The sequence below is a fragment of the Stigmatopora argus genome, chromosome 3 (genome assembly GCF_051989625.1).
Source record: "Stigmatopora argus isolate UIUO_Sarg chromosome 3, RoL_Sarg_1.0, whole genome shotgun sequence".
Classification (NCBI taxonomy): domain Eukaryota; kingdom Metazoa; phylum Chordata; class Actinopteri; order Syngnathiformes; family Syngnathidae; genus Stigmatopora; species Stigmatopora argus.
This window is the reverse complement of record NC_135389.1, coordinates 16,100,109-16,117,641: the sequence shown is the minus strand read 5'-3', so window position 1 is coordinate 16,117,641 and position 17,533 is coordinate 16,100,109. Positions and strand designations below refer to the sequence as shown.

The 17,533-nt window shown below is 41.3% G+C and overlaps 2 protein-coding genes across 7 annotated transcripts in view; both read left to right on the top strand.

Moving 5' to 3' along the window:
- Window positions 1-2,525, top strand: part of vwf (von Willebrand factor) — a 29,101-nt gene extending 26,576 nt beyond the window's left edge. For all 4 annotated transcript variants that reach the window (XM_077595424.1, XM_077595423.1, XM_077595422.1 and 1 more), the window contains 9 exons: window positions 169-285; window positions 363-543; window positions 1,091-1,131; window positions 1,300-1,416; window positions 1,515-1,613; window positions 1,697-1,825; window positions 1,899-1,938; window positions 2,019-2,116; window positions 2,228-2,525. In XM_077595424.1, the coding sequence (XP_077451550.1) occupies window positions 169-285; window positions 363-543; window positions 1,091-1,131; window positions 1,300-1,416; window positions 1,515-1,613; window positions 1,697-1,825; window positions 1,899-1,938; window positions 2,019-2,116; window positions 2,228-2,413 (1,008 nt within the window). In that variant the 3' untranslated portion in view covers window positions 2,414-2,525. The remainder of the gene's footprint in view (window positions 1-168; window positions 286-362; window positions 544-1,090; window positions 1,132-1,299; window positions 1,417-1,514; window positions 1,614-1,696; window positions 1,826-1,898; window positions 1,939-2,018; window positions 2,117-2,227) is intronic.
- A 443-nt stretch (window positions 2,526-2,968) lies between these two features.
- On the top strand, window positions 2,969-16,949 carry ano2a (anoctamin 2a). Of its 3 annotated transcripts, XM_077595427.1 has the most exons (29): window positions 2,969-3,281; window positions 3,841-3,930; window positions 5,979-6,154; window positions 6,228-6,533; window positions 8,310-8,405; window positions 8,547-8,719; window positions 8,831-8,885; window positions 9,065-9,116; window positions 9,208-9,263; window positions 9,380-9,427; window positions 9,519-9,583; window positions 9,715-9,849; window positions 9,921-10,081; window positions 10,308-10,390; window positions 10,733-10,744; window positions 10,880-10,954; window positions 11,022-11,078; window positions 12,017-12,091; window positions 12,483-12,684; window positions 12,862-12,973; window positions 13,043-13,100; window positions 13,173-13,273; window positions 13,362-13,525; window positions 13,601-13,753; window positions 14,002-14,054; window positions 14,521-14,696; window positions 14,834-14,939; window positions 15,126-15,684; window positions 15,852-16,949. In XM_077595427.1, exons 3-29 carry the CDS (start codon window positions 6,002-6,004, stop codon window positions 16,406-16,408), a joined length of 3,843 nt encoding a protein of 1,280 aa, XP_077451553.1. In that variant the 5' UTR covers window positions 2,969-3,281; window positions 3,841-3,930; window positions 5,979-6,001; the 3' UTR covers window positions 16,409-16,949. The 3 variants fall into 3 exon arrangements, with proteins under 3 accessions (XP_077451553.1, XP_077451552.1, XP_077451555.1); XM_077595426.1 differs by lacking the exon at window positions 3,841-3,930; XM_077595429.1 differs by lacking the exons at window positions 3,841-3,930; window positions 10,733-10,744.
- Window positions 16,950-17,533: the final 584 nt, after the last annotated feature.

The window sequence follows — 17,533 nt, the reverse complement described above, 5'->3', positions numbered from 1 at the left end:
TTTAAGTAGGCCTAAACAATTTGATTATTTATCTTCCAAAGTAGATACAATTTTTACATAGCAATCCACCTACTCCGAAGATGAAAAGAAACATGAACATTGTACATGTTCACTATATATGTCCTTTGTAAATGAGCCAACTAGAAAATTGTATGTGGATAACTCAAGGGTTCGAAATATACACTGTCCACTGGAGAATGTTGCGGAAAATGCCAAGCAACCAGCTGTGTGGATTCGGATGGAGAAATGCGAGGGGACACGCTAATCGGAGGAACGCTTCGACAGGTTTGGAGCTCACAAGGGCACTTTTTATTCTGACAATTGTTTTATCCGCATCATATTCATTTGATATGTATGTTTAGATTGGTGAGCAATGGAAGTCTGCTCATGACAACTGCGTCATGCACAAGTGTGTGAGGGTGAAGGAAGAATTGTTTGTTTCCTCAACCAACATTAGCTGCTCTGCCATGCAAACTGAGTCCTGTGGCCTGGGATATGAGTTACGTTGCGACACACAGGACTGCTGCCCACGTTGCCATTGTGGTAAATATCAAATGCAACACTATGGGTTTAACTTAGTAATGGCCTGTCAGTCCTCTGTTTAGTGTTTCCGTCCCTGCTGTTTTGACATACACCGAATTTATCCATGAATGAGAATGCACCTGAGTCAAAAACTAAGCAAGGGTCAGGTCATAATTATTGTCTATGAAATGACGCCAACAGCTTCAATAAATTCCTCTGCTTTGCCTACTACACATGTTCTACATGTTGCCCACTACATGGCGTTAGTCTCGCTTACCGCGTTATTGCAAGATAAAATACTTTCATGAAGTCCTGCAACATGTAAATAATTTCATTTTTTTTTTTACATTACACGAGCTGGTGTTTGAATTAATAAATTAATTTAATTCCCATTTTAATTGAGTATTTAATTGAAAGTATATTTCATTCTTCATTTGTAACCTTATTAAAACCAACAACATGTTGAGACTGGTTTCAGTCATCAACAGAAAAAAGCAATCACACTATCTTTCCAGCAGATGTCACACTAATACCAGCCCCTGTTAACAATATATTTCTGTCCTTGCAGCTCCTTTGGATGTCTGTGTCCTTAACCACACTCTCATCGGGGTAAGCAATCTTTTTTCTTCTTCTTTTTTTTCCACGGTGGATAACTTCATCTTGATGTTAAGCAGGACTTATAGTGGGAAATTTGCCATTTGTTGTAATATTTCGTGAGTTGCCTATGGTGGCTTGTACTACATAGGGAATAAATAACATGTTATCTTATACATATAGGCAGGTGAATCACTGATGGCTGACTTGTGCACACGCTGTGACTGCATCGTGGAACGTGGTCTCATCAAGAAACACAGGCTCTCTTGCAGGACAACCACCTGTCCCCTATGTCCATTGGTATACTGTACCACTCACATCTTGTATTAAATTAGCACATTCCAGGTAGATATGGACAATATGTATGTGTATAAATTAAAACATAATGCTCACCACAGGGATACACAGAGCAGAAAGAAGAAGGCGCCTGCTGTGGTCGCTGTGTCCCCACTACATGCTTTTTACAAATGCCCGATGGAAGGCAAATGAGAGTGCAGGTGTGCTCCCATCCAGAACAAATAACAAATTTGTATCAAATATCAAAGAATGGAGGAAAAAACTCAAGCATTGTTCCCACCAGGTGAACAGCACAAAGGAAGAGGGCTGTACCCAGTACTTTTGTTTCATCAACAATGAAGGAGTTTTGGCTTTGGAAATTAAAACGACCACCTGCCCGCCTTTTGACCGCCAATCCTGCCTCCAACACGGGGTGCAAACGCTACACACATACCTGCACACAGTCGCACAAAAGATTTGACATTAATTTTCCCGTTTGTTCACAGGGTACAGTAAATAAGGTTGGAACAACATGCTGCGAGACATGTGAGTAGTGTGACTACTAGTTATTTGATTGGCTTGAATTCTTGTTTCTAATAAAAGTGCATGCACTTGTTGGTGAGAAGGTATGGTATCGGAGTGTCACCCAACAGCGGGAACACTAAACTATATCAAAGTGAATGACTGCCAATCAGAGCAGCAGATTGAATTGCACTACTGTGAGGTAAGGGGACACACAATCACACACTTTAATTTGATGATTCATCAAACACCAATGAGTCCTTAAACTAACTGTCTCACCATCTGATCCTCTTTGTCTCTCCCTGTCTGTCAGGGTAAATGTCGCAGTAAGTCCATGTACTCCCTGCAGAGGGGCGTGTTTGAGCAAGAGTGTGTATGTTGCGTCGCCATGGAAACAGAGCCCATCAGCGTTCCCATCCTATGTGCCAACGGAACCCGAAGTCACCACACAATCATGTCTGTCACCGGGTGCAACTGTCAGTCCAAACATTGCACCTAGAATAGTATCCCAGGAGCTAAAAATTAATATCTACTTTTGTTGACCACCATGTCTGTATCCAATGTACGCTTATTAAATCACATGCAATTTGAAACAAAAGAAAAGGCAATAAGTCTTTCCAATTATTTTTTATACGTCATACTATCTTTCCAGACAGGTTGGTAGAAGAGGTTGTGAAGTGTTCGGATTGAATTGTGGATCAAACCGAAGTGTGGTTGAGCTGAACTGAACCCTAAAATGGCTCCTCGTAGGCTTGGCACTGACTACACATTGGCAGTAGGTCTGTGGATCTGTCCAGAGAGAGAGAGAGAGAGAGAGAGCAATATAAATATACACTATTAGGCTATTTTTCCCCACTCCTTGAATTATTTACATTTTTCTATTTAGAACTAAAGGATAATTGTCCCAACCACGCCATAACCTACTTTTCAACAAATTAATTTTGACAACTAAAGAAGAAGTAATTGACTTGTATACTTCTAAAATATACCATCCTTTACTTTCTCATTCTAAAGTTGAATAAATATTTAGTGGGAAATGCATTTATAGGAATATCGTGTGATGTGATGATGATCATGTTTCTAAAACCCACTAACAGGTCTAGAGAGCACGTGAATGAGGTGCTACATTTTTGTTCAAGGGTTTGGTTTGAAAGCCAACAAGATGTCCGATGTAACACTAGGACTCGGACTCAGAGGGAATTAGCCGGCCCCGCGTGCGCGCGCGGAGCTAAGCCCAGCGGTGTCGGGAGCGCGTATGGATTGTCCACCATCTCGACCCCACACCAACGCGCACCTAGCGCGTCTTGGAATCAGTATTGTCGTCATTCATCTCCAAGGTGCAGCCAGCGGATCCTTCACCAGCACTAGTGAGTACTCATCATCTTTTTTTGTATTTTATGGAATACTAAAATTTAAAAAGTGCCTACTTCACACAAATTGAGTTGGTTTTATCATTTTGTACACATGTTTTTGCACACTTGTGGCTTGAATGATGGTGTAATGTTTTCCCACCTCTTATGAATCAATCTAAATAATTTGTGTCACAGTGTGTTGAGGAGTTGAAGCATCTTTTCCACTACCAGACAACATTTCAAAACATTGCCAAACTATTTCTACACTGTACACAGTTTAGTTTAATCACTGTCGATTATCAATTCTTATTAAAATAGAGCATGCATGTGCACACATTTGAAAGCCTTGACATCTCATTGATTGTAGGCCTAAAGTCTCTTCATTCTCAAGACTCACTTTTGTCGTACGACATAAAACATTCTTTTAACGAGGATTTTCATTCAAATGTTTTAGTAGTTGCTTTGCATTACAGTTGGACTGAATTTGAAATGGTTTTATATTTTTCATTGACTTTTAAATATAGAATACTGTTCCTGTATTTATTCATTTGTATATTTTATTGTTTTCTTGTAGTATTTTAAAAAAAAAGTCTAACGACCAGTCCCGGATATAACGTGCCCGCCCCTCCAAGTCACATAAACCTCAAGTGCACCAGCAAAACAATATAGATAGACAAGATAGATAGATGGATAGTGTTTAAAATTAGCTGTAGAGTCATTAAAGGACAAAGACAAACTACCCTGCCTGATACCCTCTTCCCCCTTAATATGAGGGTGCATGTGTTGACCTTTTCGCATTTGTGTTGTCGAGCTCTCAGCAGGGCTTACAGGCCCGTAAGCCTGACAGACATGTGCATGCGCCCTCCTGCTGGGCCTGTCCCAACATAACAATGTGCACAGGTTACATGATAATGACAAATACAAGGCGCATTATAATGTGTATGGATTGTCACAGGAATGAATGGAATTGATCTTTTCTTAAGATGGTATCCTATAAATATTGGAAATTCCATGACTAACTTGACTCAGTGATCTCGTTGCTGTTGTCACTTTATTCAGAAAACTCTTTTGAAGCAATATCATGCAAAAAAGCTGAAAAAGACGGAAAACTTGGGTGGACTTAATTGTCTTACTTTTTTCCTGCTCTAAGACAATTCACAAGCTATATTCCCCAAAAATACCACGGGCTTTGTCCCAGAAAAAAAATACTAGTACTTGTAGTAGATGAATGTCAGTTTTTGGATTTTTTTTTAATTTGATTTTTTTGCATTTTTACTTGGAAATTGCTTGTCAACTGAGCCGTAATCTTGTCACATTTGCCACCTCCCGTGGGGATGCCACATTCTGACAGACCACTTGACAACATCCATTTGTAGAATGTATATTCTCACATTACATTAGCTGTCTGTTTACTAACATACGCTAAAGTGGATTAGTGCTACTATGTCCAAATGTGCAAGGAAGTTGATTTGCTTATGTAGAGGTGAGCGTGTTATAGCATCTTAATTGTAAACACTCATTAAGACGGTGTAAAGTGACACTTTAAAAACTTCATTAGCCTATATGTCATAATTGGACCTTAATATTCCATTTCTGAAACAATGACACACTACAAGAATGGAACAACCATGTCATTTCTACTGGGGTGGCCATGATTTACCACTGCTTTTGATTGTGAATTATACTTGCGATTTTCTCCAATTTGAGAAAGTTGTTTCATTAGCACTCAAGCGTCTGCAAACATTATCGCTTTAATAATGTATATTGTGAGGTATGATGGCATCATTCATACTTCAGTTTTGCCCTGTGTCTATTGTCCACAATGTGAACGAGAAATCCCAACAAATGAAGTTCAGTAACCAAATTACCCCAGCAGATTGTTGTAAACGACACCCGCTCAATCAGCGCTTAATCCTCGCCTACATCCTCAATTGGGGCAAAAAAGCAGAGGGACGGCTTAACTTTGGGTTTAATTCTTTATCCGTCACTTTAGAAAGTCACATGATACTGGAAAGTCACATCGACTTCACAGCTCTTGCCAACAATAGTTCTAAGTGAATCTTAATAGTACTGTAGCTGACAGAAAATATGGATCCAGGTGAAGCCATTTGTATTTTAGACCCTAACATCTCCCCAAAATTGACTCCACACCCCTTCCAGCAGCAGGGAGTTGTTTTTCTTCCTCATCCCCCCTCTTGTTTTGCCTTTTCCAATCAGTATGCCAACAGTGTAACGAAGATGAATACCTGGCAAGCTCCACACCCTACCCTGTCTTCCCCTGTATGTATCAATATCGATTTATTTTCTAGATGGGTGGTAACTAATTTAAATGCTAAAAATGGTCAACTGCTAAGTGCCCACTGAAATCAAAAAGCATTTGCATTAAAGCACTTCATAATCCTGGATGATGATACTGAGTGTTTGGAACATGAAATGATGTATACTCATCAAAAATTGTTACTGGCAAAGGGTGCTGTGGTGAAAATCCATGACAAATCTAAATATACCATTGTCACCAATAGTATTCATTAATTTTCCCTATGTTTAAGCTTCATGTTTTCAATGTTTGCGTTGTGTTAGCGTAACTCGCTGTTCTCGTGTAAAAAGCTGAATATAAAAATGTCCCATTCTAATGAGATGCAATATTTTTTTACACTGTTGACAATAGCTTTCAGTTTTGAACATCTGTTTTTCCTTTCCGTTTGTTGTCAGAGGGATGAAACGGAAAAGGCCGTATGTCCATCGTAACAGCAATGAGTGAGTCGTCGTCCGTCCACTCTGCAAAGCTTGTCTCATTGGCCCGCTCGCTTTCCGGACTTGGGCTCGACACCACTAACGGGGGCCCGCTTGCTTCGGGCCTGACGGACAACGATGAACCTCAGCATCCGGTACTAATCTGTCTCTTCATGGTCCCCTTCCTTGGCTGCACCACTGGGCTCAAACAGTACGCTCTCTTTGTAGGACTCTGGCATCGACCTTGGCCCAGGGCTCTTTTTCACCGACGGAAAGAGGAAGGTGGATTATGTGCTGTGCTACAAATCCAAAAAATGGCGGATATCCAGGGGACGCCTCTCCCTCGCGTCCAACGGCAGCATTCCTATACCGGGCTTGTGGGAAAGGGATCCGGAGACCGCTGAGGCGGGAGGAGGAGCCGCTTCGGCAGATGCGGAGGAGTCAAAGCTGTCCGAAGAGGAAAAGGCTCTCATTAGGGAGGAGTTTGAAACCGAGCTTCTCAATGCCGGTCTCCAGATAGAGCGTGATAAAGAGGTGCGTTTGACCTTGTTGCAATTAACTAAATTGATGACTGTAACATGGCTGAAAACTTGGGAAGTGCCACAGGAGGTATATTCTGGGCAATTTTTATTATATTTTAGATTTACTGGACACAAACATATCAGCTACATGCATCACATGGATCCCTTCACTTAGACTAAATAGGTTACATAAGGCAGTAACACGTGCCTTGCAATTGGCCAGCCAGTTTAGGGATGGCCTCTCGCTCAAGGTTTTTCTTTGTATGTTTCAGTGATTTGAACGTCCCGTGGAATGCCTTGCCGTAATCTGTTCCTAGTTGGAGAACATCATGTCTGAACGTTATGACAACCTATGCGTCCTGCTTATTTTAGAAGCAATGCGTCTGTTTTGTGTGCGGGTTGCGAGGCGCTTTGGTGTTATATCAGCTGCTGTTTTGGTTGAGTATTAAGACCGCTGACCATGAGTGTGAAGCCAAAGGCCAGATTATAGGGCCTTATTAGAGAGTGATCCACTACTCAGAAGTGTTTATGCTGGCGCGAGAGAGGCGTATGGCTGGCGGGTGGGTTTCGCTTTGATTGAATGAGTAGACGAGTCGACACAGCGGACCATCTGTCAGTGACCAAAGATTTTTTAGGAACGTGAACTGGTTGATGAGGACAAGATTATAATAACACATATATGCAATATCGTCTTGGTAAAGATGATGCAGAAATTGTGCTTTCTTTTAGATTTTGCAGGTGAACACACTAATGTGGCCAGGGTGTTTGTAATATTTAGGATGGATTTTCATGACACCTCACAAAGCAGCTGGGACAGGTGCTGGATAAATACTTGGCATCCTGACTGAAGGTCATTGATGTTGATGTTATTAAATCATGTGACTCAGTGGTGCAGTTTTTTTGCTTTTAATATAATTGTTATCCACAAATTACCCTGCTTTTGGGTCCCTCCCAGTAATTAAGGATTAAATATGGAAAATTGACTGAAGTTTTTATCTATAAATTGTTGGCTGCTTGGATTTGAAAGCAAAAAGTAAAACAATGGAAACAGTACTACACACCACTTAATACAAGGATCTGCACATTAAAGGACAAGTGTAATTGGACCGCACTTTTGACATTGACTCAAAAATACCTGCACACCACGTTGTCATGGTAACAAAAGCTCCTCTTGAAAGGCTACATTGTATGAGTTTAACCCTTAACATTTGTCACCATTGACCGTGGAGGATGTCAAATCAATTTGGACTGTGATGGCTGGCCACGATCATTCAATGCCAAGCCCTTCCCCTTCAAATGGATTTGATGTGCTTCAGCATCAATAGCACTGAAACATGATCAGTCACCACCAGCTTTACCAGTGAATTGGACATCAGTCATTGTCAATAGCAAAAAAAAAGTTACAATTTGAAAAAAATGACTTGAGGAAGTCCATCAGATGGCGTAAAAAAATATTCTATCGTTTCATCTTTTCATATACACATTTTAGTCGTGTTATGTTTACTAAGCCTGCACTTACTTGGCTATGCCTGTAAGACACCGGTAAACTCTTGTGTCTGTTGTGCATGTTGTAGTACTTGGGTATTATGGCTTTACGCATGGAGATAATTAGGCACAATGGCTTTAACCAGAAACAGGCATCAGCAGTAAACCTTGTGTGAAACTTCACACTGGTTGAGGCTTCCCATTATTTCCTTGGATATCTCTACAGTCAAGTTTAGCACTAATTCTATGTATACTTGGTTCTGTGTTAAAATCAAGCTTTTGTGCACCTTTATATTGTTCCCAGAGGGCAAACGGCATTACTTTTATCCGGCTCCACATTCCATGGACAATCCTTAGTCGAGAGGCGGAGCTTCAGAAGATCAAAGTTGCTGTCAAAAAGGTAATCTACTCCAATGGACATTTTTGTACCTATACACCTGGGTTGCTAAACAGTGTGTCTAAGTTATTCCTAGAAGAGTAAAACAAATACAATGTGTATGCTCAACTTCTCAATGCTGCATTCCCTTTTTTCCCCCCACAGAAATGTGAGCTGAGGAAAAGGGCAGGTGTTGCAGGAATGTGGGACTCCTTCATCACAAAAATTAATACACCCTTTCAGCCAGACCTCCCTGATTTCGACGTGCAGCGGGATCCTCAGACACGTGCCCAGTATAAGACGCTCAAACACCATTTCATCAGAGATAAGCTCCACCTGTAAGTAACACCTAACATGTTGTCAATGGATCAAAATGGAGTGCAATTTCTACAACTTGTATTAACAACAAATTTAACTGTATCAGCTGACAATGGATGTTCCCCTTGCAGGTATGACATCACATCGACAGAAACTGTCTTTGACAATGCGACGCGCAGCAGAATTGTAAGTGGAAAATTAAATATCTAGGATGGACTTTTGCTACATGGCCAATTTTGATAGATAACTGAAAAAATATAGGTTAAATAGCAGTATTTGGTTAGCCAGAGTTTATACTTCTCCAAATGGATTAAATAATGGTGACGTTCATCTGAATGTGACAGACCAATCACGCTTGTGTCCAGGTTGCAGAAATTATTTCACGCACAACATGCAGGCACTCTTGCCAAACCACTGGTGAGTACAGAATTTTCCTGTCCACTGGCCACTTTAAAGCTTTAGATCAGTTATTTTTCATGATATCCTGAACAATGTCATTCTATTGCAGGCATCATGTCCTTATTAGCTCGGGATGTTTACATCTCAGCCTTCCCTTTACATGATGTGAGTATGCTCATGTACAGTCAGTTTTCCATGCATGCTAATATAAATACTTGGCTACAGATATAGCATGTAGTTAAAAAACATTGCTGTGCTTAAGTACTTATTTGGAAATGCAGGGTCCGTTTTCCAGGAGACGAATTAAAGAACAGCGTAATGATAGACAGGTGTGTACTCTTTTTTTTTTTTTTTTTTAGTTAATGAAGGGTACCATTGCAAAGACATTTATTGGCGGCGACCTTTTTTGTTGTCCCTCAGGTCCTCCATGAAGAATGGGCAAACTACGGCGTCATGCACAAGTACCAACCTGTGGACCTGATCAGGTTGTTAATAAACTGTATTCATCCAAGCCATATTAATACAGTATATCCATCCACTTTTTGCATTGCTTAACTAAAAACATGTTAATATTGTACATATATGTAATGTGTTGTATTTTCCATAATGTGGACAGGAAGTACTTTGGGGAGCAGATTGGCTTGTACTTCGCTTGGCTCGGTGTCTACACTCAGCTCCTCATCCCTCCATCTGTACTGGGTATCATCGTCTTTCTCTATGGCATCTTCACTGTGGACACCAACATGCCAAGGTAGGCAGATATTTTTGTAAGTGTGTCAAATAATGCCTAGTAATTCTTGGCCTCTTTCATCGGCTTTGTAGTCAGGAGACGTGCAACGACAACCTTAACATCACCATGTGTCCACTGTGCGATGGGGTGTGCGACTACTGGCGGCTGAGTACAGTGTGCTCGTTGGCCAAAGCATCTTACTTGTTTGACAACGGAGCCACAGTTCTTTTTGCCATCTTCATGTCTCTATGGGGTAGCTACAAATCTCCTTCATTTTTGTCCAATTCAAACAGTAGGAGTTATTTTTGTCCATCACTGAAGTTGAATTATTGACTTAAACAAATGTGGCTAGGATTTAATTCAATAGAGAGATGTGTTTTTTTTTGTCTCAAATATTGTTCAATATTATTTTTCAATATTATTTTTAGAACATGTCCAATCCTTAAGGTCAAAACACTATTGTGTGTGTCATCCTTTAGCTGCTTGTTTTCTGGAACATTGGAAAAGGCGACAGATGTGTCTGAAACACACCTGGGACCTGACAAGCCTGGAGGACGAGGAGGTAGCAGCAACTTTTTTTTCGTTATTTACTTGTTTTATATCACCATTTTGTTACCATTCTTGTACCTCCAAGCCCTTTACATACTGTATTACACATTTTTAATCCAGAGTTAGACAGGGTTAGAGGTTTAACTCTTTTGGACTTCCGGGTCAACTGGGGTGGTCCAATGCCCGACGTAAATATACAAGTATGACTCTCCTTACCTGGTTAACAGTAATAGGATTGATCCCTTCTTCAATGGGGCAAATGTGCCTGAAAGGATGTATGTAAATACTCACTTGACTGAGCACTAGTCATTTGTCTTATGCATGCTTGTGTGTCTTTCGCATTTGCTAACCCAAGGAAAGAGTCCAGGTGAGCACGTATTTGTAGATATTGAAGAGTATTAGCAATTAGGCTTTAAGATAAATTGTCTGATTTTCCCCCCCTGAATTTTTGTTTGTTTGTTTTGTTTCATGTAACTAATTTTTTGGTTGGTGCACATTGTAGGAAGAGCTGAGACCTGAGTACGAAGAAGCATTACAGGAAAAGAAAGACAGAATGAAAGAAAAGTGGAAAAGGAAGGTACTGTATCTATCTGCTTGCCCAATTTGTGGTCTTAAATGCATGTACATTAACCTCTATGTTGCAGATGACTCAAAGTGAGGATGGAGTGGACGGAGAGAGAGACCGGATGATTTCCTACCAGGTATTCACGGGGAGAGGACATCTGATAAAGTGGGAGGGGAGTGGGCGGGATGTTACTCAAAGGTGATTTCAACTTCACCTGGGAGCCTAATTCTTATATCCTAATCTTAATTCTTCCGCAGTGCTACCCGGGAATTTAGCTCCACGTATATTGTTGTGCAATTTCTTTTTTTAAATCGTTTTGTATGAACGAACAATTACTTTTTGATTCGGTAGCTGCAGGTGGATTATGATTATTATTTTGTAAATGTATCTCTGTAAAAGCGCAGAGTAAGAATCCCCACCACCCACCGGATTCTCTGAATGGTTGAGTCCAAAGCTGCTTACCTGCCCGAGATTAGCTCAGATTACTGATGGAGAGACAAAGGCTGGGGAGAGGCTGTGTTTTGCTCGAAAGCCTACACTAGGTGGAAAAAAACACAATGTGTGTGTACAAAATCTAGTGGGGCAATGTTGGAAACAAAAAATGGCTGAAGTTTAATTATCTGCAACTTCAGTGGGGGTTTAATCAATGAATTCATACTACACTTTTTTCCCCTGGAATGTTTAATCTCAAAATATCTCCAGACAATATGGTTTTGCATAGAAAATAATATTTTTATTAAAAAAATCCCTTACTCTTCCTGTTAATTCTCTCTCTCTCTCTCTCTCTACACAGACACACGCGCGCACACGCACGCACGCAGGCACACACACACACGCACGCAGGCACACACACGCGCACGCAGGCACACACACACACGCACGCAGGCACACACACACACGCACGCAGGCACACACACACACACACACACACACACACACACACACACACACACACACACACACACACACACACACTTTTGTCTATTCCTGACAAAATCAACATAAAAAGCCATCAATGGAAATTAACAATATGAATCTTGATGTTTTGTTTTTGTTTTTTAATTATTTAAATAGCTTGAGCCAGAGTCTCTAGACGTTGAGGATCACCTGCCAGGTTACCTCATCAACGTTTCCACCCTGCTGCTACTGGTACGCCTTTTTTTGTTTTGTTTTTGCATTTTCTCTGTGGATTAAATTTCTAAGAGGCCTCGATTTAGAAAATTACTTGCATAATCTCACCATCAACAACATTAGGTCTGACATGCAATACTAGGGCTGTATCAAAACATCGCATTCGCAAGGGTGCCGTCTGAACATGTGCCTCTGTTGACTTTTGCCTAAAGTCATCACAGTCCACACAAAATATCTTTTTGTGGGTGTTGTTGAATGTCTTAAAGAATATTGACATGTTGAAGTGTCCGGAAATATATTGCTCAATGGCAAAATGAAGACAATAGACGACATAAAAGTGTGGTAAAAGTATCAGAAAAATTTGATGTTTTTTCGTTTTTATAAACATTCAATACATGTCTGCGTACAGGTTTTTGTGACATTTTCTGCTGTGTTTGGGGTGGCCGTTTATCGGATATGCATGTTAAGCGTGTGGTCCATGAACCCTGATCACGAGGCCAAAGCCAGTGTGAGGATGACAGTCACCACCACAGGCATCATCCTCAACATGCTGGTCGTACTGGTGCTGGAGGAGGTCTACGGAGCCATTGCTGTGTGGCTCACTGAGCTGGGTATGTGTCATTACAAATACAAAGATGCTTATATATACATATAGTATATTTTTTATGAGGGGTCAGCCATATCTAATTTTCATATTTGAACTCATCTCTTTTCCATAGTACTGCATGCGCTATTTAAGAGAATGATAGACATGTTGGTATACTTTTGTGTTCATCTCATCCAATCAGAGCTTCCAAGGACACAAGATGAGTTTGAGGAAAGGTTAATCTTCAAGTCTTTCTTTCTCAAATCCATGAATGCTTTTGCACCTATTTTCTACGTGGCCTTTTTCAAGGGCAGGTAAGCGTCTTTTTTTTCAGAGTCAACATATCTCCTCTTTATTCTTGAATCTGCATTAATGTCATTCAGGTTTTCTGGTCGACCTGGAGACTACGTTTACGTCTTTAGCGTCTACCGCATGGAGGAGGTAAGGCCTCAGGCTGTTTCCTCCATGGGTTGTGGCAAGGAATTAAACCAGCTTTTTGTATCCCCTTTATAGTGTGCACCTCCAGGCTGCCTCATCGAGCTGTGCATCCAACTCAGCATGATCATGCTCGGGAAACAGCTGATTCAAAACAATGTTTTCGAGGTTCTCATTCCGTACGTTCTCTCGCTGTGTACCTAGATTCCGGACAGAACTTCAACGCTCGCAAGATATAGTCAAGTGTTTGTTGCGGTTTATTTCCAGTAAGTTGAAGAAGATGTACAGAACCATGCAAGAGCAAAAAGCCAAGAACAGAGGCACCGAGGACGAGATGGACGACGCTGAAGAGAAGCGATCCAAGCAGCAGTTCCACAAGGATTTCACCTTGGAGCCCTTTGAAGGTGTCAGCCCGGAATACATGGAGATGAGTGAGTATCGTTGTTTTCCACATTCACTCACTCCCAGGGTCTCATAATTCTAAACGGGCGTCTTTCTGTTTGCAGTCATCCAGTATGGCTTTGTATCCCTGTTCGTGGCATCTTTTCCGCTAGCGCCCGCATTTGCTCTGCTCAACAATGTCATCGAGATCCGCCTCGACGCCGCCAAGTTTGTGACCGAGATCCGACGTCCGGATGCCGTGAGGTGTAAAGACATAGGTACACGGAATACAAACACATACACACACAAGTCGGCACTCTGTAACTCTCCAGGAACTTTTGCTCATCCAATGCCATCGACAGATTGGACATCTATCACCATCAATGGCAATGGATGAGTTAGCCCTCTTTTTTTTTCTCTGTTGTCCCTTCATCTGTGTTTCTGTTTTTAAGTTTCTACATGCATTCCCACTGTCTTTCCTTTCTTGTTTCTCCTTTGTTTCTTTTCTCATGCATGCCACATCCAGGAATATGGTACAACATTCTCTGTGGAATAAGCAAGTTTTCTGTCATTACCAATGTAAGTGTTAATTGCGTGTCAGACCTATTAGGGATAATGTGGACGGTCTGACCGAATGTTGGGTTTTTGTTTTGTTTTGAGCCTATGCATGTCATGTTTATTTGTTATTACACTTCACGCACAGTTAATGTACAGTGATGTGCATGATTGCCTTACGGTTCTTCAGTTGTTAAGTTTGCATGTTCTCATGGTGGTTGTGTGGAATTCCTCTGGATACTCAACTTCTTTCCGTATATCTTTAACATGCATTTGTGGTACATTTAAGACCTTGTAATGTCCATATAGCTGATGTGAATAAGAGAGAGTAACGTATAAATGTGACATAATTAAAGTGATGTGAATATTTCTAGGAATAATCCATTGCGCTCATTTGGTGACATTTTAGGGTGTGCAAAAGTGTGGTAAAAAATGAATGGAAGGGAGAGTTGGTTAAAATATATTGATCCATGGGTGTTTGTCTCTGCAGGCATTTGTGATTTCCTTCACGTCGGAGTTTGTGCCACGGATGGTGTACCAGTATATTTATAGTGGCAACGGGACTATGAATGGCTACATGGAGCACTCCCTGTCCTATTTCAACGTCACCAACTTCCCGCCCGGAACTGCACCCAACACTACAATATCTACAATATCCATGTGCAGGTTGCCATACTTAAATACTTTAGGGTGCATCGTCCTCCCATTAATCCTTGAGCTCAGATGATTGATTCCCACCATAAGATCAATGAGTCTGCAATGTAGTAATATGGACCTGATACCATTAATGTTGTGCTCAATAGGTATAAGGACTACAGGGATCCACCATGGGCACCAGATGCTTACACCTTCTCCAAACAGTACTGGTCTGTCCTGGCTGCAAAACTGGTCTTTGTAATATTCTTTCAGGTAATGTAGGGCTTCTTAATTATTTTCTGTTAAACCTCACGGCTACTTTTTTTCATCCTTGTACCAAAAGTTTAGTCCATTTAGGGTTTTTTGGGGCTCTGGGGATTGACATTGAATTGAATTGAATTGAATGATTTTATTGTCATTATACAAGTACATATAATGAGATTTAAATCTTTCTCCTAGAACCTGGCCATGTTCCTCAGTATGCTGGTGGCCTGGATGATTCCAGATGTGCCGCGGTCATTACGGGAGCAGCTGAAGAAGGAGAACATGATGCTGATGGAGTTTCTGCTCAATCAAGACCAAGAGGCCAACGCCAAGTCGCTCTCCAGTAAACGTCCCATCTTTCCTTTTCCTGCCAACATAGAAATTGTGGTGGAGGCGCCATCGGAGGAACAGCAAATACAGAAGGAGGTGGGAGAAGAGGAGGAGGTTGAGTTGAATGTAACTCAGGAGGATCCCTGTCGGACCAGTGACAGTGACTCAGAAGCTGAGAAGTCATTTGAGGATGCCGTGGGAACTACAATGAAAAGTTACGGACTCAAGGAAGAAATTGACATGAAAGATGATGAGGAAAAGTCCGATGAAAATCTGGAGGAAATGAAAGGAAGCGAGGAGGAAGAGGGAGACAAAGATGACAAGACGAGTGAACTTGAAGGGGAGGAAAGTCAAAACAAAGCAAATGAGGAAGACAATTCATTTGTGGATCTGGACGCTCTCATGATGCAGCTGGGCATCATAGGTAAGAGAAAAAACTCTTTTGAAACATGATTCAATGTGTGTGCAATTTGATTTGGAAGGTTTATAAAGGCAGGATTTATAACATCTTTAGGGGGTTGCTGGTCTAAAAATGTTTGAATTCTACTGTATTTAGTGACAATTCTTAAAATTTCTGACTTTGTCATTTAGGTGACGACACTGCATCCATCAATGATACCAAGATACCACAGTCAAAGTCAAATGAACGTCCATCCAAAAGAGCTTCCTGCCAATCTCTAAGCAGCGCCTTGGAAGAAATGAGCCCCTCCCATACGAACGCAAGGCTCTTTTCGCCTATTGCTCCTCCGCCCCGAGAGCCAGGCGCAAGGGCCAAGGCCCGCTGTTTCACCCTGCCTTCACGCCACCGAGGGGTGGAGACGTCTTATAGCCTCCCCAGACCGAGCCACTCAAGCAGCCTCTCCAGGATCCGTCTGGAGACTTCTCTTGTACCGCTAGGCCCCCTCTCACTCGACACGGAGTCACCGCAGCCGGCCCCCACCTCCGGTGAACTCATCCCTCTCAAAGGCCCTCCGCCGCAGCGGCCTCATTCCAGAGACAAAGCCCGGTGCTCCACCTTACCCTCCAGACAAAGAGCTCCTGGTGCCGAGGGGACCCCCGCCAAACCGAGTCATTCTACCAGCTTCACGACGCAGGGTGACAGATTACCCCCTTCCCCCAGTGAACTTAAACGCAACACCCCAGTATGAGAGGAGAAGTGAGGGAGCCGAAAGAGACATGGAGGGGGACACAATCCATTTTTTTTGTCTGTGCCTGGAGCCATAGTCTCTGTTCCTTTATTATCACCCCCAAGTCCCTTCTGATTTTTTTGGAACTCATTAGCTAACATTAAAGGTGGTCTGCGTCCAATCCCTTTTGACTAGGAGGGCATTTACTGACAGCCTCTCTCAGTCAAAATGGACTGTCATCTATAGCCGTCAATGTCAGCCAATAAGTGGACAACAAATATTTTTATGGCAAATGACAATTCAAAAACACGAATGTGATCTTTTGAAACAATCCCAGCCAATCATTACAGTCAATTCCAATCTTTTTATTGTTCATTCTACATTGTTTTCACCTCACTGACGCAGCTCAACTATTTCCCAATGCACCTCGTCACCGAGGAGCGTGGGAGCTCTAGAACCCACAGTTACGCTCGTAGATCAAGTGTTTAATTTTAGTGGTTTTGATATACAAAAACAGTCAAAATGATAATAAAATATCACCATATTTCTAGGTCTTTTTTAATGAAGTTTCCTGCAGTGTATCAATGGCAACAGGTGGATAGACAAGTTCATCATTTACATTCTGCCATCTAGTGGAAGAGTGTTTATTGATAAAGACAGATGGAGTGTTTGAATTTATGAGTTCCCCAAATCTACCTGAATCATGGCTTGGTCAACTTTTTTGTGTGAAAAACAGAGTCTGCTATACAGATTACACCAAAAAATGTTAGCAGAACTTGAAATTTGAAGTCAATCTAATTCACTTCAATTTTCAAGTTTTGATGGAAAACTTACAAACAAAAATAGAAATAAATGAACTGGACTTGTCTTAAGCAAAGAGAAGTGACCATTTTAATCAAGATGGATGCCCAGCACCTGACATCAAAATATTACAGCGATGACTCATTAAAAACAGTTAGATTTTTTAAAACTTTATTCGGTTATGTATATTATTACAGTGTTGTTAATATAATGTAACGGAATCAGGCCTGGGCTGGATTAGTGTCATTTCAGTTCATTTAAAAAACATTTTAATCATGAGTAAATTGAGTAATGAGTCTCAAGTCATATGAGAAATTCCTGTGAATTCTTACATTTTGATTTGTT